Below are 24401 nucleotides of genomic sequence, written 5' to 3'. Positions count from 1 at the left end.
TGGCCACTGCTAAGTTTTCCAGATTTACTGGCATACTGAGTGCAGCACTTTCACAGCATCATCTTTTAGGATTTTTAATAGCTCAGCTGGAATTCCATCACCTCCACTAGCCTTGTTCATAGTGATGCTTCCTAAGGCACACTTGGCTTTGCACTTGAAGATGTCTGGCTCTAGGTTACTGATCACACCATCATGGTTATCTGGGTCATTGAAATCTTTTCTGTTTAGTTCTGTGTATTCTGGGCTTCACTGGTAGCTCAACTGACAAAGAATCCACCTGCAATGCAGGAGTCCCTGGTTCAATTCCTAGGTCAGGAAGAGCTGCTGGAGAAGGGATAGGCTACCCACTCTAGTATTCTTGGATTTCCCTTGTGGTTCAGACAGTAAAGAATCTGCCTGCAATGAGGGAGACATGGGTTCTATCCGTAGGTTGGGAAGATCCCCTGGGGAAGGGAACAGCTACTCACTCCAGTATTCTGGCCTGGAGAGTTCCATGGACTGTATAGTCATGGAGTCATAAGGAGTTGGACATGACTGAGGGACTTTCATTTCATTTCAGTTCCGTGTATTCTTGCCACCTTTTAATCTCTTTTGCTTCTGTTAGAGCCATACTATTTCTGTCCTTTATAGTGCCATCTTTGCATGAAATGTTCCCTTGGTATCTCTAATTTTCTTGAGGAGATCTCTATTGCAGCAAAAATGGCTGCCTATCTCTGCAACTTTGTGATTAGAAGCAACGATCAGAAAGCAGGGCACAAGTTCCCAATATTGGGAAGATGAGAGTCCTTTTTGCCACTCTGGCTGCTGAAAGCTGCTCTAGGAACACAAACACAGCTCTCTGTAACACCACGAGGGGTGGGGAATGGGTCTCTAAAAGCTGAAATCAAGCAAAATTTATCATCGAAATCTTCCTCTGAAGGTTGCAAGTCTTCAGAGTCCAGAGTTCCCAAATTTTTACATTAGACAGATTCTGCCTGTGCAGTTGTTGTTTAGATAAGCACCCATATTCCTGGTCTTTCTGCATTCTCTTCCAGCATTTTCCCAGAATCCTATCCTCTCTAACTCCTTCCTATAATAATACATGGGATTTCCTTAGGGTTTAGGATACAAAGAGATAATTCAGGATAACCTCTCAAATTAAAATTCTTAATAGTCATTCTACATAGTCATTTTTCTTGCCATATAAATTAGTATTCACAGATTCCAGTAATTAAGCCTTGGATCTTTAGGCAGGCTATTTTCAGCCTTCCACAGTATTACATAGAAGCATTTGGTTCTATTTTTGATAATTTTATGTAATCTAAAATAGTTCTTAAATTAAAGAACCATTTAAAATAATAATTAGAAATGGTTCCAAGATGAGAAACATGCTGACAGATATGTCATGTTTATATTTATATGAACATTCAGAATAATTTCAGTCAATTATAACCTATATGCAGTGATTTTCTAATTAAAAATGTTTTAATTTTTTTTCTCCATTCTTATTGGACTCTGGCTCTTTTGGGAAATTTAATGTGAACATGTTGATTGTATAAAATGACTCAGTCAACTCATAAAAATTAAGTTAATGTGCTATACTTATGAATCTACACATAAAATGTGCTGGTGAAAAAGCAAATACTTTTATTTAAAGTTTATCATTTTATTTTCAATTTTAGGACACATAACATTTATAAGTGCTATAACACTTATGAAATTCAACAAAAAAATAAGCAGCATTAAACTTAAATTGATGTTTTAATACTCCAATTAATTACTTGAATTATGTAGATAAAGAAACCAGACACATTCCATCATATATGGCAAATTTCACAATCCCATATACATGCATCCATGTGAGGCACATACATGGACCTCTGTTCACAGGCTTACCTGTGCCTCTGTTCCACACGTATCTTTAGAGTGGCGTGTGGTAGAGGACATGCATATAGAATAAGTTATTTAGTCAAAAATCTCCTTGACAAAGCTTTTGACAAGTGGGACACAGATATGATGTGCTTCATCTTAGCCATTTGCATTCAGGTTTTATTATTCTGGACATAAATTTTCCTTGAGAAGGATATCCCTTCAGGAATTTAATTCAGTGTGGCCTTTAAATGTGATTGCGTACATGGAGAAGACCTGAGAAAAATAAAACAAGGTTGACATGAATCCTATGACATCAAAAATCACAAACCTACAGTTTTGCCTACTAAAGAACCTTCTTGAAGGCACTCTTGACTTCCTTGTTCCTCAGGCTAGAGACCACAGAATTGATCTTGGGGATGACCCTACTGTAGAACACAGATGCCATTTGTCAGTGTCCATCAGATGTCTGGAGCTGGGCTCTAAGTACATGAAAATGAGTGCCCCATAGAAGACGGAGACTTCAGTGAGGTGGGAGACACAGGTGGATAAAGCCTTCTGGTACCTTGCAGAGGAGTGCATCTTTAGGACGGTGATAAATATGACTATGTAGGCTATGAAGATAACCAATAGAACAAAAAAGATGTTGAAGCTGGCTACGTAAACAGGAACCCTCTCCCTTACATGCCTGTCAGAACAAGACAGAGCCATGATGGCTGGAATAGCACAGAAAAAGTGATGGACCACATTGGGTCTACAGATAGAGAGACAGAATGTATTTCCAACATGGATGGAGGCTTTCAGGAAGCCACAAACATAGCCTATGATCAGATGTGCACACACACGTGGTGTCATGGTGGTGGTATAATTTAGGGGCTTACACACTGCTGCATAGTGAACACAGGCTACTGATGTCAAAAAGTAATTCACCAGAGTGGCAAAGGCTGCAAAAAAGAACATCTGAGCAGCACAAGCATTATAGGAGATGACCTTGTAAACTGCAAAGAGGGCTTCCTTGATGGCTCAGACAGTAAAGAATCTGCCTGCAATGCAGGAGACCTGGGTTCAAAACCTGGACTGGAAAAACAAAACAAAACAAAACAAAACCTGGACTGGAAAGATCCTCTGGAGAAGGGAATGGCGACCCACTCCAGTATTCTTGCCTGGAGACTCCCATGGACAGAGGAGCCTGGCGGGTGACAGTCCCTGGGGTTGCAGAGCTGGACATGAGGACACATTGGGTCACTTCCATCCTGTTATCCATTGATGTTCTTTGGGAATTGTGAGATGTCCTGTAGCAAGTGAAAGTAAGGACAAGAGTGTTAAGTGAAATAAAAATTGCAGTGAAACTGAAATGTTTATATCAGTTCAGCTCAGTTCAGTCGCTCAGTCATGTCCGACTCTTTGCAACCCCATGGACTGCAGCACGCCAGGCCTCCCTGTCCATCACCAACTCCCGGAGTTTACTCAAACTCATGTCCATTGAGTCAATGATGCCATCCAGCCATCTCATCCTCTGTCATATATACCACATGCTTATTTCATTATAGCTAATACATATTTCATGCAGATGACACCACTTTTATGGCAGAAAGTGAAGAGGAACTAAAAAGCCTCTTGATGAAAGTGAAAGAGGAGAGTGAAAAAGTTGGGTTAAAGCTCAACATTCAGAAAATGAAGATCATGGCATCTGGTCCCATCACCTCATGGCAAATAGATGGGGAAACAGTGGAAATAGTGTCAGACTTTATTTTGGGGGGCTCCAAAATCACTGCAGATGGTGATTGCAGCCATGAAATTAAAAGACGCTTACTCCTTGGAAGGAAAGTTATGACCAACCTAGATAGCATATTGAAAATCAGAGATATTACTTTGCCAACAAAGGTCTGTCTAGTCAAGGCTATGGTTTTTTCAGTGATCATGTATGGATGTGAGAGTTGGACTGTGAAGAAAGCTGAGCACTGAAGAATTGATGCTTTTGAACTGTGGTGCTGGTGAAGACTCTTGTGAGTCTCTTGGACTGCAAGGAGATCCAACTAATCCATCCTAAAGGAGACCAGTCCTGGGTGTTCTTTGGAAGGACTGATGCTGAAGCTGAAACTCCAATACTTTGGCCACCTCATGTGAAGAGTTGACTCATTGGAAAAGACTCTGATGCTAGGAGGGATTAGGGGCAAGGAGCAGAAGGGGACGACAGAGGATGAGATGGCTGGATGGCATTATCAACTCGATGGACATGAGTTTGGGTGAACTCCGGGAGTTAGTGATGGACAGGGAGGCCTGGTGTCCTGCAATTCATGGGGTTGCAACGAGTTGGACATGACTGAGTGACTGAACTGAACTGAATACATATTTCAAGATTGTTGATATCAAACTACAAAATTTAATACATTAATTATCTAGATTTAAAAACTATTAAATTGTAAACTTTCCCAAACCAACAGAGACCCTATCTCTCTAGTTTAAAAATTTTGTATATTTGCAAACTGAGATTTGGAAAATTTAATGACTTGTCCAAGATGACATATCTGGGATACTCTGTCTCTGCTAATTCAGTTTTTTCTATCCTAGTAAAAGCTTACACTATTACATTACTCAACTGCCATAATCGCTCTAGACACTTTGCATATATATCCATTCATGACTCATTTCAGCAATTTCTAGAGGTTGGTTAGTTTTTATTTTCATTTAAATAGTGAGGAACAAGATGGTGAGTAATTTATTCATATTTTGTTGTTGTCACTGTTGTTCAATTTTGCTAAGTTGTGTCCAACTCCTTGTGACCCCATGGACTGCAGCATGCCAGGCTCCCCTGTCCTTCACTATCTCCCAGAATTTGTTCAGATTCATGCCCATTGAATCTGTGATATTATCTAACATTCTCATCCTTTCCCACCCCCTTTTCCTTTTGCCTTCAATCTTTCCCAGAATTAAAGTCTTTTCCAGTTAGTCAAATCTTCACACCAGGTAGTCAAAGTATTGGAGCTTCAACTTAAGCATCAGTCCTTCCAATGAATATTCGGGGTTGATTTCCTTTAGGACTGACTGATTTGATTCATATTTATATAAGTATTGATGGCAAGCCAAGTTTCTGGTCCAAATAGAGTGATTCCTAAGCAAAATGGTCTTAATTGAATTTAAATCAAGTTGTTGTTCAGTCGTGTCCGACTCTTTGCAACCCTATGGACTACAGCTCACCCGGTTTCCCTGCCCTTCATCATCTTTCTGAGTTCACTCAAACTCATGTCCATTAAGTTGGAGATGCCATCCAACCATCTCATCCTCTGTCGTCCCCTTCTCCTCCTGCCTTCAATCTTTCCCAGTGTCAGGGTCCTTTCCAATGAGTCAGCTCTTCACATCAGGTGGCCAAAGTATTAACTGTAAATAAGTAAATTTAACTGTAATTAAATTGAATTTAAATCAAATTAAATTTAACTTAGTTTAAAATTGCTCATTCGTTCCATTGGTTCAAATCCTGTGTTTGGAGTTCCCCAGTGTAGTTACTGAGACTTATATACATAGTGTATGTGGTGGGATAACTCGAGCAGTAGGGACTTATACAACTAGTGATTCTGCAGGGAAAGCATAACATCACATATAGAGCTTGGACTCTGGGATGAGGTGCAGATCAGCCCTACTGTTTGCTGTCCAGAAATCATGAATCCTAACATAAGTCCCCTGAACCTAAAGTTTTCCATTTACAAAGTAAAAATATTAATGAGATCTAACTCAAGATGCTATCGAATAATTAAATGAGATATTGCATTAAAAACCAATGAGTAAGCCTGTTATCATGGCCTGCTTAGTGTCAGCTATAACATCGTTAGGAGAGAATGATGGTTTCTGCAATGATTTGGCAAGGTGGGTGCAATATGTGGTGCTTTATGTGTGAGCTGTGAAATCTTGAAACTTCTTCTTCAATTTGCCTTTTGTCGCACCATAAAGTCACTGTAAGTTTCACTCTGTTCCTGCTCCTCTCATACAATTGCTTGGTTTGGTACTTTCATGTGGCTAGTTTTCTTAAAAAAAAAATATTTATTGAAATACATATTTTAACTTGTGTTTAAAGAGTCTCCTTTTGCTGCTGCTGCTGCTGCTAAGTCGCTTCAGTCGTGTCCGACTCTGCAACCCCAGAGACGGCAGCCCACCAGCCTCCCCCGTCCCTGGGATTCTCCAGGCAAGAACACTGGAGTGGGGTGCCACTTCCTCCTCCAATGCAGGAAAGTGAAGTCGCTCAGTCATGTCTGACTCTTAGTGACCTTATGGACTGCAGCCCACCAGGCTCCTCCGTCCATGGGATTTTCCAGGCAAGAGTACTGGAGGGGGTTGCCATTGCATTCTCTGCTCCTTTCCTTAAACTCATTCTTTTTTCAGTACGATAATCCCATATTTGCACCACAGATGGAAGGTGAATAATTATTTGTGGCTTGCCTTTACCCTGCAGGTCTGTTTTAGCGGCAAACCCCAAGTTGTTAAATATTTTATGTGAACCTGTTCTTGGTAGGAACAATATATTTTTTTTTTTTGTTCTTCAATTTTATTTTATTTTTAGACTTTACATAATTGTATTAGTTTTGCCAAATATCAAAATGAATCTGCCACAGGTATACATGTGCTCCCCATCCTGAACCCTCCTCCCTCCTCCCTCCCCATTCCATCCCTCTGGGTCATCCCAGTGCACCAGCCCCAAGCATCCAGTATCATGCATCGAACCTGGACTGGCAACTCGTTTCATACATGACATTTTACATGTTTCAATGCCATTCTCCAAGTAATAAATGCTGGAGACGGTGTGGAGAAAAGGGAACCCTCTTACACTGTTGGTGGGAATGCAAACTAGTACAGCCACTATGGAGAACAGTGTGGAGATTCCTTAAAAAACTGGAAATAGAACTGCCTTATGATCCAGCAATCCCACTGCTGGGCATACACACTGAGGAAACCAGAAGGGAAAGAGACACATGTACCCCAATGTTCATCTCAGCACTGTTTATAATAGCTAGGACATGGAAGCAACCTAGATGTCCATCAGCAGATGAATGGATAAGCAAGCTGTGGTACATATACACAATGGAGTATTACTCAGCCATTAAAAAGAATACATTTGAATCAGTTCTAATGAGGTGGATGAAACTGGAGCCTATTATACAGAGTGAAGTAAGCCAGAAGGAACAATATTTTAATTCCTTTTATTTGAATCAGAGCCCTCTGGACAGACAGCCATCCGATGCTGTCTCATATTCTCTATCAGTTTCCACCTAAAGCAACTGCACTTTACAAGCCTAGCCCGTGAAGGCTTTATGCTTGCCAAACTTAACGTACACATCATGTTATTATATACTATGTTCTGAAACAAATGCTAAGAGCGTAATACATAAAAGTGTGTTTGTGTGCAAGGTAGGTAGCATTCTTTTTCTTATTTTACTGTTGGAGAATTGAGGATTTCTGAAGGAATGTGGTGCTCTACAAGTACACAGCTGATATGAGGATGATTCAAGATTTAAACCCATTTAAAACCTAATCAAAAGTCTATATATTTTTTTTTTTTCCTTTTGTGGTCTTTATTATTCTAGCAATAAACTATTCAGTTCCAGTAACAGCCATATTTCTTGTATGACATTGGGTCAACTACTTTGATCAAAACTAGTTTTGTTTTTTTTTTTTTTTAATTTTATTTTATTTTTAAACTTTACATAACTGTATTAGATTTGCCAAATATCAAAATGAATCCGCCACAGGTATACATGTGTTCCCCATCCTGAACCCCATCCTGAACCCCATCCTGAAAAAAAGTCTATATTTTTATCCATATCACTGCCAACATAGATAGCTATGCTAGAAATATTAAAAATAAAATTCTGGGAAAATATTAAAATGAAATTTGGATCTTACTAACTTGCTTTGGTCTCTGTTGTAATTTAAAGAAGGGTCATATAACTCTCCTTTTTTTTTTTTTTTTGCCTCTAATAAGAGGCTCACATATAGTGAACAAGATAAAATTAGTACCTAATCAGAGCATCACCTAGACTATTTTTTTCAATAATGTTTTTAGAGCAACATCATGATAATGTTTCTAAGTATCACCTAACTTCCTACCGATATTTAATATGCAGCTTCTTAAAAGAAAACTCCTCCATGTTTAAAATTTTTTTTGAAATATCTGTTAACATATCTGTGCTTAGTAAATCACTGGGTGTAGCTGCCACACTGCTTTTGCATGAATTACGGTTTTCCCTGAAAGTGTGTAATGCAGTAAAGAATCTGCCTGACAGTGCAGGAGATATGAGTTCAATCCCTGGGTCGGGAAGGTCCCCTGGAGAAGGGAATGGCAGCCCACTCCAGTATTCTTGCCTGGAAAATTCCATGGACAGAGGAGCCTGGTGGGCTACAGTCTGTGAGGTTGCAAAGAATTGGATGCAACTTAGTTACTAAACAATAGCAATTGAGTATAGAAGCTTATTTGGCTGCTTAAAAACAAGCAGCAGCCAATCCTGAGAGTTGTTTGGAATAAATAATTCAGCCATGGAATAATGCATAAATACTGTTAGAGAAGCTCTCTCAAGTGCTGTTCAAAGATTTCAAGGTCTCTAAGTCAGGGAATAATAGTGGAAACTGTGTTAATATGGGTTCAAGTTCAGAATTCTCCATGCATTCTTTATGTGCTCTTGGAGAAATCATTTACCTCTTCATTTGTAAAATAAATAAATTATTTTCCCCCCCAAATCCACAGAATTGTGTTTATAAATAGCAAATAAAGAAATGTCTATAAAATAACTTGAGAGGAGGGTTTATATTTTTAATATAATTAAATTATACAAAATATAAGTAAAGCTTATTATATTTACTCAATGTCATTTTTACCTTGGAGTATTTCCTCGGCTATGGCTGCAGAGTCATAGGAAATCCTAACAGCCAGAAGAGGACCTGGGGGTACAAACAATTATTAACATTAGATGAATACAGGGTGATCACAGAGCCTAGGACCACAGTCTGGTTCCTCTAAAGGGAGGTCATCAAGAGTCATGTTGGATTTCAGAAGCTAATGCATGGGAACCAGGAGTGACTTACAGAGACATGATGCTCTCAAGGGCTGTCTCCATGAGAACATCTACAGTGTTTCTTCCTACTTTTCTAGAAAGAAGTAATTAGACTATCTGTGGGGACCACATTGGATATTTTGAGTGTGTACATTTTTTTTGGTTATTTTATATTATTTTCATTTTTGATTGGCACATAATTTTCAAACAGTAAGATGCGTACTTTTTCCTGTAAGAATCTGACCAAACGCAGAGTCAGGTAGCCACTACCATACCACCCACTATACATTTCCCTGAGTCTCTTTGCAGTTAACCCAGTCGCCAACCCATTGCCCCTCATAACCCATCATATTTGCATATAATTTTGCCTTTGCGAATGTGTCCTTAACTAGAATCATGGAATACGCAGTCTTTGTGATGTCTTCCGCTTAGAATAATTCAGTTTGAGGTCCCCCTATATTGTTACTTGATATCCATAGTAGACTATTTAAATTGCAGAGTAGCATTCCGTAATGTACATTTTATGCAGTGGTTTTCTCGTTGTTGCTGTGCTTGTTGTTCCCTTCCTCTTGTGAGGACCTTTGTGCTGTTTCTGATGCTTGGTGATTATAAAGAAAGCTGGCCTAAAGATTGGCTAAATTTTTGTATGAGTGAACAAAGGCTTTGTTTTGGTGAATTCCCTCACTCATGGCTCATACTGTGGCGGAGCTAGGGGAAAGTTCTGGGTTCCCCAGAAAACCATCTAGACCTGCCACAGGATGAGCCCTGAGCGAGGGCATCTACTGAGTGATGGTGGTGGGGGGGAGGCCATTGGTGGAGGGAGGGAGTGCCAGCTGCAGACAGGAGGACAGCACTATTTTCTGATGACATTTTTGACAATTTTGCAGGAGATCAAGACTTGCCACCGCCCTGGGAGGGTCTCAACAAGGATGATATTCACCCTCAAGAGGGTAAAAGTCTTTCGGGGGTGAAAACATCAGACATTTTAATTGTTTGTGCCTTTCCAAACCTCAACCCTGTCTGACAAAATCTTATGTCATCGTGTTTGATTTCATGGGAGATTTTGAGAAGTGAGGCTAAAGGATCTATAAAGGCTCCTTAAGAACGTGCCTGGGCAACAATGGGTAAAAGAACGAGAAGCCTTGCTCTACACTAATTGGGCTTGAACTTCCCTTCTCAGAGTATGTTCATTGCTTGGCAAAAATTATACCAGAGAGCTAGAGATAATGAGAGGATGTGAATAGATATGAGTAGCACAGAGTTGGATGGTGTTGGACACAAGCCTTATATTGCCTTTGTCTTTCTAGGCATAGTTCCCCTGTGGAACTCTGCCATCTCTTTCCAAGCTCTCTCACTGGCTGACACCCACATTAAGCCTATATGCTCATGCAGAGCTTCCCTCAGCTTCTGGACTCCAATAGTCTTCTCGTGGAATTTGATTCCTGACTTCCTGTGTGGCCACCAAGGGGACAGGTGATGCAACTTGCAAGTTCGAGATTGTCAGGCCCCCATGGGATGGACGTTGGCTGATGGGAAGCAAGAGCCAAAAAGGAACAGGGCACATAAGTATCTATTTCCTCTCTCCCTGGACTGATCCCAGCTAGGATTTCTCCTTCCAAGGAGTATGTTGATTGAATATATCTAAGGAGACCTCTCTCCATGTGAACAATCACCCTCGCAACAATGTCTTTCATTGCACTGTGTTGCATCTAGCCTAGCCTCTGCATCCTCTACTGTCCTCCTCCTTAAACCCCTGGGATTTCATCTGCCCCATAAAATATCAAGACTTAAATTCTTCCTTCAGGCTCTAGAAATGAGAAGACCTGTGATGAGATAGTAGTCATCATAGTCCCTTTGGGCTGCTGTAACAAAATACCATAAATCGGGTGGCTTATCAACAACAGAAATTTATTGCTTACAGTCCTGGAGGCTAGAAGTCCAAGACCAAGACTCTAGCAATTCAGTGTCTGGTGAGAGTCTGCCTCCTGGTTTATGGACTGCCATTTTTTGATTATATCATCACAAAGTGAAAGGGTCAAGGGAGCTTTTTCAGACCTCATTTATAAGGATGCTAATCCCATTCCTGAGGGCTCTGTCCCCATGACCTAATCAACTTCAAAGACTATACCTCCTAATGCCATAAGCTGGGGTCATGTTTCAGCATATTAATTTTAAGGGGACACAAATATTCAGACCATAGCAGTAGTAGGAGAAGGAACTCAAAAATATGTCTCGTGGTCAAGTTATAGAAATAAGGATTCTGGCTTCACACACATTTTTTTTCCTAGTCATGACCAGACAGATAGAATAATTTGCCTTTTTTTTCTCCATTACTCAGTTATTTTAAATATTAGTCACAAATATCTATACCGTTAGTCCATAGGTTACACTGATTCCTGTTGAGGAGGAGATGACTGTTCTTGGTTTGGGTGAGAAGTAACTGACTAGATTATGAAGCACGTGCAGTGATTAGAAGTAGCAGTCTACTAATTTTGGTTGTCTTTCTGGCTATATGAGCTTCCCTTGTGGCTCAGACAGTAAAGAATCTGCCTGCAATGCAGGAGATCCAGGTTCAATCCCTGGGTCAAGAAGTTGCCCTGGAGAAGGGAATGGTAGTTCCCTACTCCAGTATTCTTGCCTGGAGAATTCCATGGATGGAGAAGCCTGGTGGGCTACAGTCCATGGGGTCGCAAAGAGTCAGACACAACTGAGCAACTTTCATGTTCACTGTATACGCAGCCTTCTTTTTCCTGTCTATTTCAGGGTCTATATTTCCAGCCTTCCCAGTGTATCTGTGAACAACTGAATATCATTGCAATACGTTTCCATTCAACATTAAAACCCCAGAGTTTATTTCTTTAGTTTGCAACTACGAGCCCCAAGGGCCAAATCACTGGGTCCCTAGATTCCCTTCCAACACCAACATTCATTCAAGTGGGAAGGAGACTGTAGCCTACCCTCTTCCACGAGAGATGGTGTCTCTTTGGAGTCATAATCCCTAGTGCAGGAATTACAGTTGGCTTTTGAGGTGTTTACTGTTTTCTCTCTACTTGGCACTAGTGAGAAAGCAGAGAAGGAACTCTCAAAATTCTTACCATCTACCTCACTAGGAACATAAGACATGCAGCAAACAATTCACTTGCTACCAAAGGTAATAAGCGACTAAGTTACAAACCTGGAATCACAGGTGGGAAGAGGCATCTGAAAGCAAACAAACAAAAAAGCCGAGCAGCCCATCTATTCCCCGTATACCTCACTGAGCCTGGGGTGTGAAAACAACCATCTGTCCTGAGGAAAGCCTTCAGGGACACCGTCCCCAGGGCCTAGGAGGAATTGACTGTCCCTTGTGAGTCCGGCCCGTGTCTTTATCAGTTCTGTGCTTGGGGAAAGAGCCTGCTTCTGGGAAGTACACGGGACCTGCTCTCTGTCTCCCCCTGCAGCCTTGTCATCAACAAGCTATGCTGCGGGGTCTACAGTCCAGTGACTTCCTGAGGTCCTAGCGTCTTTCAGAGGTGAGCCCGTTTAGACTGTAGCACCGCGGCTCTCAGCTAGTTAGGCAGGGGCCCCAGGGACTCGGGCGAGTTTTGCAGGACTTCTGGTGGCAGGACAGGGAGGGCAGGAAGGTGAGATTGTCACTCAAAATACACACTTGCTCATGCTAGTCAATCCCAAACCAGTCCAGGGCTTAACCCTCATAGGACCCTCTAAGGCTGCTCCGTGTCTGGCCCTGAGGTTAGATGTCTGGTCTGTGTCTGGCCTGCTTGTTTCTTTGTCTCTCTTTATTTTTGCCTTGGCACCTCCACTCTAAGCTTCTCTCTCTGTCTCTCTCTAAGTCTGTAAACCACTCTTCATGGGGGCAAAGAGACCCCAGACCTCCTACTCCAGTCTTCACTGCCTTCAGTTTTCCAGAATCCTGGGATTGAGAATTGATTTTCTTCTGACTCCTTCGTGGAAAGAAAACCTACATGGAGACTTGGCTCTCTCTCTAATCTTTGAGGGATGAAGATTTTGGAGATAATAGAAGAGAGAGAAAAAATGAGAGGGAGACAATACTATGAGAGCAGAGGATGAGACCCAAACCTCTTGGCTCTCAAGCCAGTGTTCTTCCCAATAGTCACGAGAAAAACCATACTCAGTCCAATACCCCTGCCCCGGGTAACACCTTGGGAGGTTCTCATCATTTTCTGATCATTTTTACTATTTAAAAATAAGTTTTACCTTGGAACTAAAGGCTCACTTCCAGGTGGCCAAAAGCCCGGCCCAATTAGAAACTTCAGTTTCGCATCCTTCACAGTCTGTGTCCTCCCTTTTGAGCTGAGTCTGCTCTGCAGTGTGGGGGTGTGTCGCAGGGAGCCACAAGGAGAAGGCTGGCAGTGGAAAGGGACATCTTCTGTCTGCTGCCATGGAATACTAGGGGGCGGTGAGTTGCGGGTGGCAGGCCTGCTCCATCGTGAGAACACTTGGGATTCTTCAGAGGCCTTTCAGGCACTGGTCCATGAAGCATTTCCTTGACAAAGGCGATGAGCTTTCTCCCTGATCTCTCTATGACTGCCCGTTTCCTAAGACAGCCCCTCCCTGATCCCTTATTCTATAACTTCCTCTTCCCCAAAAGGCTTCTTCCTGGTTGGAGTCCCAACAAGGAAGCTTGAGCTCAATGAGCTCCTGCAGCCACCACTTGGCCTGTGGGCAACTCGCGCTGTGTCCCGTGTGAGGATGCAGGACGGTCCTGCTGTATCAGTCGTGAGCTGATGCACTGTGCCTCCCATCTTCCGACAGAGAGGAAAACAGAAGACTTTAGGCTCTTACGTGTCCCGTAAACTTTCTCCATTCACCTAACATCTAACCATAAATGAAGTAATTGTCTGGTCTCCCTTTCTTGTACACCTTCTCCGAGAACAGTTCTTTTGGGATTGTCCCTTGAATTTGAGTGGGAAGGAGAACCCACATATAGTGTATTCTCACGAGCACACCTACACTCAGTTGGCTACTCCCCAAACTCTTCACTTTCATGACTCTTCAAAAGGATGCAAGTGAACGGTGGGGAAGGTCTTGGGACTGGTTAGTTAATTTTTAAGTAATTCCTTCAGAACTATCTCACATCTTTAGAGAATGGAACATACCTCATATATTGTCCTCAGTTCAGGGCTTATCACTAATTTGGAGCCAACTGTAAAAATCACATTCAGAACCATGTTAGAGCTTAAAACATATTCATCGAGAAGTATCTATCATGTCCCTGTCTTTTCTTTCTAAGGCATTTCCTGAGTCTCTGCACAGCTGAAATAGTTCCCTTATTAAGTAACCTTTTTCCACCCTTCATTCCCCTTCAGCCTGGAGGGAGTGCCCACCTCCCTGCCATGACCCCAGTTGAATAGTATTACATTGGGTTTTCATGTGTGGGTGAAGACTTTGTGTTCCTTTCTCCAGATCAGCAGAAATATGCATCAAGGAAACCAAACAAGTGTCTCTGAATTCCTCCTCCTGGGACTCTCCACCCAACCTGAGCAGCAGGAGCTCCTCTTTGCGCTTTTCCTGGCTATGTACCTGGCCACCGTGGTGGGGAACGGGCTCATCATTCTGGCCATCGGCTTGGACTCTTACCTTCACACCCCCATGTACCTCTTCCTCGCCAACCTAGCCTTTGCTGATATTTCCTCCATTTCCACCTCAGTCCCCAAAATGCTGATGAATATTCAGACCAAGAGTCCATCCATCTCCTATGAGAGCTGCATCACACAGATGTATTTTTCTATTGTCTTTGTTGTCATTGACAACTTCCTCTTGGGGGTCATGGCCTGTGACCGCTTTGTGGCTATCTGCTGCCCTCTGAACTACACGGCCATCATGGGACCCGGGCTCTGCCTTTGGCTGACTGCCATCCCCTGGGTCCTCAGTAATGCTGTCGCCCTGACACATACCCTTCTGCTCCTTCGACTGGTCTTCTGTGATGGCAATGCCCTCCCGCACTTCTTCTGTGACTTGGCCCCGCTGCTCAGGCTGTCCTGCTCAGACACGATGGCCAATGAGCTCGTGCTCTTTGTCGTGGGCTCATCGGTCGTCACCCTGCCCTTTGCCCTCACCCTCATCTCCTATGTCTGCATTGTCAGGGCTGTCCTGAGACTCTCACTCACAGAGGGGCGGTGGAAAGCCTTCTCCACCTGTGGCTGTCACCTGACAGTTGTGTTCCTCTTCTATGGGACCATCGCAGGGGTCTACTTCTTCCCTTCATCCTCTGACCCTGACAACAGAGACAAGATTGGGGCGGTACTGTTCACCGTGGTGATCCCCATGATGAACCCCTTCATCTACAGCCTGAGGAACAAGGACATGAAAGGGGCCCTGAGGAGACTCCTCCATGGGAAAAGGGCTCTCCCTGTGATGCCCTGAGCATCTGAATTCCTTTGTCCCCATTGCAAAATGGATGATTCTGCTCAGAGTTCATGGCATAGATGTGATGGTTTAACTTTTGATGGAGTTTCAGAAATCTGCTTCCTATTCCAGTCACTGCGGGGCTGGGGCTTTTCTACACAGCACTGGTCTTGGAAACAGAGTGCTTTATTACCATGGTGACTCACAACAGTAACATACATACTGATTATAATCTATGCAACTAGAGAATTCTGTGAAAATTGTTCATAACTTCGACAGTAAGACATGCATGTAGTACCTATAGTTTAGCTAGTGCATCTTTGAGGACAGTTGTTACCAATTCCTTCAAACTACATTACTAAAAAGCAGGTGTAAAATCCACCTGCTTTTCTATAGGTTACCAAACATCCTCTTAACATCCTTCCTCGAGTACCTCAATATCCACCTTATCCCATAGCTCCAACAGGAACTGTCACTTGACCTCTGCTTTCTTTATTCCACGTGGATCAGCATGAGAGCTAGATTTTTCCTCAAGAGGCTTCGGATCTGGCCCAAGTCTGCTGCTAACTCACTGTGTGACAAGACATATTACTAACCTGCAATGTAACTGCTGCTGCTGCTAAGTCGCTTCAGTCGTGTCCGACTCTGTGCGACCCCATAGACAGAAGCCCACCAGGCTCCCCTGTCCCTGGGATTCTCCAGGCAAGAACACTGGAGTGGGTTGCCATTTCCTTCTCCAATGCATGAAAGTGAAAAGTGAAAGTGAAAGTGAAGTCACTCAGTTGTGTCCGACTCTTAGCGACCCCATGGACTGCAGCCCACCAGGCTCCTCCATCCATGGGATTTTCCAGGCAAGAGTACTGGAGTTGCAATGTAACAAGTGATCTAATAAGAGCAAATAAGGTTTTATAATGGTCTGCATCATTAAAATCCACTTATGTAAAACAGAATATGCAGAAGGAGATGCTTGGGAGGAGAGTCAGCAAAATATTAACAGTGGCCATGGCAGGTTATGTTTTCCAAGAATGGACGCAACAACATTTCTGTCCCACATGCTCTTGAAGGACTTGCCACTTCCTCATCAAGAGGTGGAGTCTGAGGTCCCTCCCCTGAACCTGGAGGACTGTGGGGGTGGCTTTGACCAACAGAGGATCCCAGAGTGGTGCTGCGTGATCCCCAAGGCTCTTAGAACACCTTGTACACTTTCCTGTAGCACTGTCTCAAGAATGCACTCTGGGGCCTGAATCAGCATGGAAGAAGTCCCTCTACTCTGAGGTCACCCTGCTGGAGAGACCACAGAGAGTCAGAGAGAGACGCACAAGGTACCCCGGATGTTCCAGCCAACAAGCCTCTGAGTCTCCCTGCCAGGCACCTGCCCCGTGAGGGAGTGAGACTCCAGCTGATATCCTAGCCTCAACACTGATGGCAAAAATGTTGTCAAGTTTCACAGCTCTAAGTGAAAATTGCCCTGGTTGTCTGCAGTCAATTCCTAGGACTCTGAGACACAACAATCAAATGACTACTATTATTTTAAGCCCCTTACATTTGGGGTTTGTTATACAGCAGCATGTAACCAAAATGGTGGTTTTGTTTCATGGGGTAAAGTGATTAATACTATATCTATTAATACTATGATATTAATAATATCATTTTAACATTTTACAGTGACTATCACTCTAGGAAGAAATAAAGCACTTTTTAAATTTAATTTTAAGGAATAAAGGCTGTCTTGCCTACTAAACCATCATGCCAGAACCTTCTAGGTTGCATAAACATCAGTTAGGCAGAGATATAAGTTTCTCTCTTTATTGTGATTCCATTGAGCCCATATGTGATGGAATAAGAACCATGATGGTCAGATCTTGCTCATTTGGTTTGAATTGTGCCTCATCCCTGTGGACCTGTCCTGGACCTCTATTACTTCTTTCTTATAGATCCTACAGAAGGTGTATTCATTCTAAGATATCACTCCATCTGCAGTGAGTAATGGGGAAGTTGGCTGGTTAGAAATAGATTTAAGTGCAGGTTGGGAGTTTCTTGAGAAATTAAATTAAGATCATTTGGGACACAAAAGACAACTAATTAAGAAGATAAGGAATCACAAACTTTTATGAAAACCTTGACAATTTTTACAGAAGAAAGACATAAATCTGTACTTAAATTCTTATATTTCCCTGTGTCATTCCTCTGTCATTTTCAGGGAACATCTATTATAAACCTTCTATTCACCAGGCTCTAAGTCTGGCCCTGGGACTAAAAGAATGAATAATTCACAGTCTATGCCTTTAATGCACTCACAAACTAAAGAGAGAAACTGAAAAAAAAATTAAGGATTTTTAAGACTTGAGAAGCAAAGATGGCATTTAATCAATAATTCATCTCATTAGATTTAGAAAGCATAAATATTTTGTGCAAGAGACAGACAACCAAATTTTATAACATTCTTGTTCTTTTGTGTTCGCTATCCCTGAGAAAAGCAAATTTAGTCTTTCTGAATAAATTAATAGAAAATCCTGCCATCTAAGTGTAAGTAACACAATTGCAAGAGAAATATCTGGGGGAAAAAAATCGATACATCGAGTAGAAATGATTTGTAAAACTTAATGCATAAAGTGTCAGTAAATATTTGTTATTTCTCCACCAAACAAATGTTTTTTGAGTACATAGTGAGTCAAAAGGAAAAATGGCAGCACCGTTGCTTTCCTAACTGTTGCTTCATTGTGCGTGAGATAGATGATGGACTCACAGTGCTGGCTTTCATATGCGGGGACAGGAAGGCCTGTGATAGGAAAAGGAAGGTCAGGCCATAGACTGTCACAGGTTGAAACAGCTATTTTCAGTAAGGAAGTTCAGGGGTTGAGGAAGGCTTGCTTCAGGTATTTGAGCTGAGAATTGAATAAAATTAGGGAGTGGCCATGACAAGATCTGGAAAAACACATTCCAAGAAAAGGGAAGAGCAGATCCTTTAATAAATAAATAAAGATCCTGATATGAGAACATGTCTGATATGTTGAAGGGATTGTAAGTGCGTTGGACTAGGGGGAAGGGGAGGTAAGTATAGTCCTGGAGGTCATGACAAAGAGTCTGAATTTTATTCAAATACCCCAAGCACTTAAAGCCATGAGATGGGATGAAATTACCCAAGGAGTGGCCTCAGAGGGAGAGTAGGGCCTATGACTAAGTCCTGGATGCCTCTGATATTCAGAAATAAGGAGCCAGCAAAGGAGGCTGAGGACAGCAGCCCAGGAGGCAGGAGACAGAACAGAGTCGGGAAGATGGAGGAAGGAAGTGAGAGCTCTTCCAAAGAAAGGGGGGATCAACTGTTTCAAATACCACAGGGGCCACCATCACTCCTGAAACCACACGTCTGCATTTGCCAGTCCATGCTGCTCTCATCCTTAGCCATCTCCCCACCACATCTACATCCTCAGGGTTGAATTCAGATTGGGAATGCCTCCTTCAGAACATATTCCTCAGAAGATGTAAACATCTCAGATGTCTTATTTGCCTCTGTCTTCCTTCCACAGCTTATGTCTCTTTCTGTAGTCTCTTTTTAACAGAGGAATTTAGATGACTCAGAACGACAAATCCCATTTAAAACTGGCCTATGACTTTAGGCAATACCCTTGGGGACCATTTTTAACCAGCCAAGAATACTCAGGAACATCCTCTGCTTTCTTTGACAATAAAAGTATTAGTACACTGCAATCAAGTATGGTTTCTCTCAGAGAAAATTAACACTATTTACATTTCAAAAGCAATCCGTTTAATTTATCACATTAATAAGCAAAAAATTAAACTGTTTGATCATTCTAGTGAACGCAGAAATTGATTTTGGACAAAACCTAGTATTCATCCCTGATTTTAGGGGGAAAAAAAACGACAACTATTAACGAACTAAGAATCAGAAGGAACTCCCTTAACCTGGTAAAAAGTCATCTGTGCATAATGAAAGCCAAGAGACTGACGATTTCCCTAAGGTCAAGAACAGGAAAGGCATTTTCATTCTCATCACTTCTCTTCGACACTTTATTGGAAGTGAATAAGTCAGCCAGAGAAAGACAAATATTATCTGATCTCACTTATAAGTAGAATCTAAAAAACTCAAACTCACGGAAATAGATATTTGTGGCTTCCAGAGGCAAGGGATAGAGGGTGGGGGCACTGGAGGTGAGGATGAAGGGTGGGGGAACTGGGGTGGGGGTGGTCAAAAGGCACAGGCTTCCAGTTGTAAGACAAATAAGTCCTGGGATGTAATGTACAACATGGTGACTACAGTTAGCGATACTGTTCTGTATATTTGAAAGTTGCTAATAGACTACATCTTACACGTTCTCATCACAAGAAAAAAATTTTGTAACTATGTCAGGTGATGGATGTTAAGTAATTGTAGCAATCATTTCACTATATACACATATATCAAATCATTTTGTACACTTTAAATTTTTGTCATGTGTCAGTTACATCTTGATAAAACTATAAAAATTAAGTAAATAAATAAAAATATTAACTAAGACATGTAAGACAAAATAATATCCCAGAGGCTCAGAAAGAAGTACCCAAGGAGAACTCATGGTAGCAAACTTGGATTAAGTTCAGTTCAGTCACTGAGTCATTTATGACTCTGTGACCCCCATGGACTGCAGCATGTGAGGCTTCCCTGTCCATCACCAACTCCTGGAGCTTGCTCAAACTCATGTCCATTGAGTCTGTGATGCCATCCAATCATCTCATCCTCTGTCATCCCCTTCTCCTCCTTCTTTCATTCTTTCCCAGCATCAGGGTCTTTTCCAAGGAGTCAATTCTTCACATCAGGTGGGAAAATTTGGAATAAAAAACAAATAAACCTGGTATTGATGGTTCAAGCCAGTGCAATAAGGCAAGAAAAAGAAAACAAAGGCTGATTTGTGAATCCCAATCTCGTGGCCACCAGTGCGATTTTTCTCAACATTTTTTCTTAGACACATCCAAGCAACACTTTTCTAAAATTTTTATGTCCTCAAAATGAAAGTTTCTAGAGTTCAAAAGATACTATCCATTTAATCTAGGAGCTTCATTTTCTCACATACAACTACGAGTATGTGAGTTGTATGTGCTGCACACATCACAAAGTTCTAGCACATCAGGGCTGCAAAATACATGGTGTTGACTGCTTCCTATCTCTACAGATTAAACTTTTATCTTTTCTTTACTACATAAAAGGAAAAAGAAAAATGGAATAGCAGTAAATGTCAGATTGAGTGATTATATAGGATAGGTAGGAGATCATAGCAAGAGATTGTGTTTATGACAATGAAGAGCTCAGGCATGGAGCCCCACTCTAGCATGTCCTTGCCAACCTTGGGACAATCACTCAACTTTAAGTCCCAGGTACCTCGTCTACCTGTAAACAGGGATAATAATAGAACATGCCTCAAAGAGTTCTGGAGACTATTAAATTAGATAAGTCCTATAGCAAATATCAAGCATGGGCTTCCGTGGTGGCTCAGTGGTAAAGAATCTGCCTGTCAGTGCAGGAGATGTGGGTTCAATCCCTGGGTCAGGAGGATCCCTTGGAGAAGGAAGTGGCAACCCACTCTAGTATTCTTGCCTGGAAAATCCCATAGACAGAGGAACCTGGTGGGCTATACAGTCCATGGGGTGCAAAAAGTCAGATGTGACTTAGTGACTAAACAGCAACAACAAGAAATAGCAAATGTCACAATTCCTGGAAGGCAAAAACTGTCTAACAAATATGCTATCTATCTAAATCTATCTATCTATCTGTCTGTGTATCTACCTAATCCTCATCATCATCAATATTATTCTTATTATTCAAAATCCACAGACACATGGCAAAACCAATACAATATTGTGAAGTTAAAAAATAAAATAAAATTTAAAAAAAATCCACAGACACAATAAGAAAAACGATGACAACATAAATAATAAACTTTGGAAAATTTCTTTGGATCAAGACAGTAGTTGTATCTGTAGATAGATGTTTGGTTTTCCAGATATTTTTGCTTCATGTGTCAAATATTTGTTGTGACAGGCAATGTCAATTTATTACAAAATTTGAAGTCATTATCAAGTGGTTGTTAGGGTGCCTTCTCTCTCTTGAAGTTTATAGAGTTTTTATGGCTTACTTCCACCAACACAACTTGAAATTTAATGAGTTGTTAATGCTAAACAAAATGACTTTTAATTTAAGATTCAAAGTTTTATTTCCAGTTACATTACTAGATTAAGCTAGAGCTCACAGGGAGCTTCCGTTCAAGTTGAGGGATATAGATGAACAGGTGAACAAATGAAAGAATGAGTGTTGGTGGCAAATGTGAAGAATGAAGCAGGCTGAGGAACAAGCACTAAAGGGAGCGAAGCGACTATTTTATAAAGTAGTCCAGGGAAGGCCTATATGACTTCCCTAAACAGATAACATCTAACAAGCAATCTGAAATGACTTGAGAAGTATTCCAGGCAGAGAAAAGGGCAAATACAAAGCTTCTGAGGCAGAGGCATGCATGGCACTGTCCAGGAAAGCAAGAAATCAGTGTGAGTAAAGGGGGTGAGTTGGTAGGAGAGTGATAAGACAAGGGAATAGCTCAACTTAGGTATTATGGTGAAATCAGCCACTTCAAAGCATTTCTGCAAAAAAGAAAAGATGAAAGAAAATAGCCTTAATAATATTACTGCACTATTTTTAACATAATGTAGAGAGATGGTAGTCTTAAAATTAATGTAAAAAAAGTCTTAATATTCTTTCCACTTTTAGTCTAATGTGACTATTTATCTTTTGGAAATTGTCATGTGAACATGCTTTCTCTTACCGAAACCCTCAGTAACAACTCAAACTTGAACTTCTAAGATGATGTTATTATTTAATTTTATTAAAATGTGTCAAAAACCACATTTGCTTCATTAAAATATTTTATTCAAAATGATTATCATATTTCTGCATTTTGAATGCTTGGACCTGTTCCAAAACTAAAGAAATAAACAAAATTTGACAAAATTTTTATGTTCAAGTCCCTACATGGCTGTGAACATTGAGTTATGACATAGAGTAGGTCTAAGAGAGATGAAATAACTTCTGTGTATTTCACATCATTAAAAGGTTAAACCTAGAGAACACTTTGCCTTCTCAATAACCTTCTTGAATGCATTCTTGACTTCTCTGTTCCTTAGGCTGTAGACTACAGGGTTCAGCATGGGGATGAGTATTGTATAGAACACAGATGCAATTTTGTCTGTGTCCATGGAGTGGCTGGAGCTGGGCTGTAAGTACATGAAGATTACGGTCCCGTAAAATATGGAGACTGCAACAAGGTGGGAAGCACAGGTGGATAAAGCCTTCTGGTATCCTTCACCTGACTGCAACTTCAAAATGGTGATAAATATGAGCAAGTAGGAAATCAGAATAACAAGAAGTGCAAAAAAGATATTAAAGCTTGAAATAAGAAAAAGAATCAGCTCATTAATGTCTTTATCTGAACAAGTCAGGGACATGACTGCTGGAATATCACAGAAAAAGTGATGGATGACATTGGACGTACAAAAAGAGAGAAAGAATGTGTCCCCAACATTGATAGCAGCAGTCAGAATACCAAAGATATAAGAGCCTATGGCCAGATGTGCACACACACTTGTGGTCATGGTGGTGGTATAATGTAGGGGTTTGCACACTGCTGTGTAGCGGTCATAAGCCATTGAGGCCAACAGGTAATTTTCCACAGTGGCAAAGGCTACAAAAAAGAACATCTGAGCAGCACATGCATGGTAGGACATGGTCTTGTCTCCTATAAGGAGCCCAGCCATCACCTTTGGGGTGATGGTAGAGGAGTAACAAAAGTCCACCAGAGACAGGTTACTGAGGAAAAAGTACATAGGGATGTGGAGACGAGAGTCGAGCAGGATCAACGTGGTCATCCCCAGGTTCCCAATCAGAGAGAGGAGGTAAACGAAGGTGAAGGATATGAAGAGAGGGACCTGCAGCTGTGGGTCATCTGTGAATCCGAGCAGGATGAAATCAGCTCTCTCTGTATTATTTTCCATGAATGTGATTTGAGAGTCACAAGATGCTCTGTGGCAAAGAGAAATAATGGGACACATGGATGAACAAAAAGCAGTTGCATGGAAGCTGAAATGCACAGTATTATTTTATTAGAACAATCAGTTTTTCATCAGTATTTACCATTTTTGTAACATGGGCATGACAGCACAGTGTAGTGATATCTTATGTATACAGTAGCAGACCTTTGAAGAGGAAGGGTCTTTGTGGATCACCTTCTCAAGTTCTTGTTTTTGTATGTGAGTAAACTGGGTTACAGCTAGAACTAAAGCTTTCTAAGTTCATATGCCGACAGTGAATCCATCTCCTAAGTCAGTCATTTTGAGGCTTCGAATAGTTTACACTTCTCTAGTGCTCACTTATTTGATGCTTTATGTGTGCATATTCATTTAATTCTCTTCTCAGTTCTATGATTGATTATTTATTTTTCTCATTGCTGCATGTGGCAAGTTGACAACAAAGAGACGGAATAATTTACTCAAGGTTATGCAGATATTATGCTATTAATGAATGAAGCCAAGCTTTAGACCCTGAGTGGTTCTCAACCTAAATGCCATTAAAATTTTTGAATTGCCATTTTTGTCTTTGAAATTTTTGTTGCCAAGAAAGGCAAGATTACATTTTTTTCCTTCCAGATTGAGTTGGTGTAGTGTATTCTTGGTTATCAAAATACTCATAGCTTTGAGACTTTGAAATGGTAAATATTCATGATGTGTGAAACAGCATGATACATAACTGTATGGTCTTAATTACATAAAAATGGATGCTTAGTTGTGAAGATACACAAATGAGACCTAGAAGAACACGTCATGGTAAACTGCTTGTGATTATGAATGACTTCATTTTTTGCTTCTTGTGCTTTTTGGTTTCCTATTATGCACATGTCAACTTTTAAGAAATAAATGTTATTTTAAAAACCTTAAAAAAATTTTGAATTGATTTTCCCTTCATTCAGTTTACATTTAGTTATCTTTATTGTCCTGAATTTAATGCATAGAGTCGTATGGTTGATTTACACACAAATAAATGCACAGTAGATAAGCCCATTTAGATGTGGGCTAAATGCAGCATTAGAGGTATCTGCAACAAACAAAGCC

The 24401-nt window shown here is 41.1% G+C and overlaps 2 protein-coding genes and 1 pseudogene across 2 annotated transcripts; 1 reads left to right on the top strand and 2 right to left on the bottom strand.

The window, feature by feature from the left end:
* Positions 1-1972: 1972 nt before the first annotated feature.
* On the bottom strand, positions 1973-13651 carry LOC102412147 (annotated as a pseudogene).
* Positions 13652-14291: 640 nt separating this feature from the next.
* LOC102411828 (olfactory receptor 1S1-like) lies at positions 14292-15272 on the top strand. The gene has a single exon (XM_025266293.3). The coding sequence runs from the start codon at positions 14325-14327 to the stop codon at positions 15270-15272; it is 948 nt and encodes a 315-aa protein (XP_025122078.3). The 5' UTR covers positions 14292-14324.
* A 7071-nt stretch (positions 15273-22343) lies between these two features.
* LOC102411491 (olfactory receptor 5B3-like) lies at positions 22344-23420 on the bottom strand. Its single transcript, XM_006056650.3, has one exon. It carries the CDS (start codon positions 23343-23345, stop codon positions 22344-22346), a length of 1002 nt encoding a protein of 333 aa, XP_006056712.3. The 5' UTR covers positions 23346-23420.
* Between the last annotated feature and the right edge of the window lie 981 nt (positions 23421-24401).

The sequence above is a fragment of the Bubalus bubalis genome, chromosome 16 (genome assembly GCF_019923935.1).
Source record: "Bubalus bubalis isolate 160015118507 breed Murrah chromosome 16, NDDB_SH_1, whole genome shotgun sequence".
NCBI lineage: Eukaryota > Metazoa > Chordata > Mammalia > Artiodactyla > Bovidae > Bubalus > Bubalus bubalis.
This window is presented reverse-complemented; position numbering and strand designations above follow the sequence as displayed.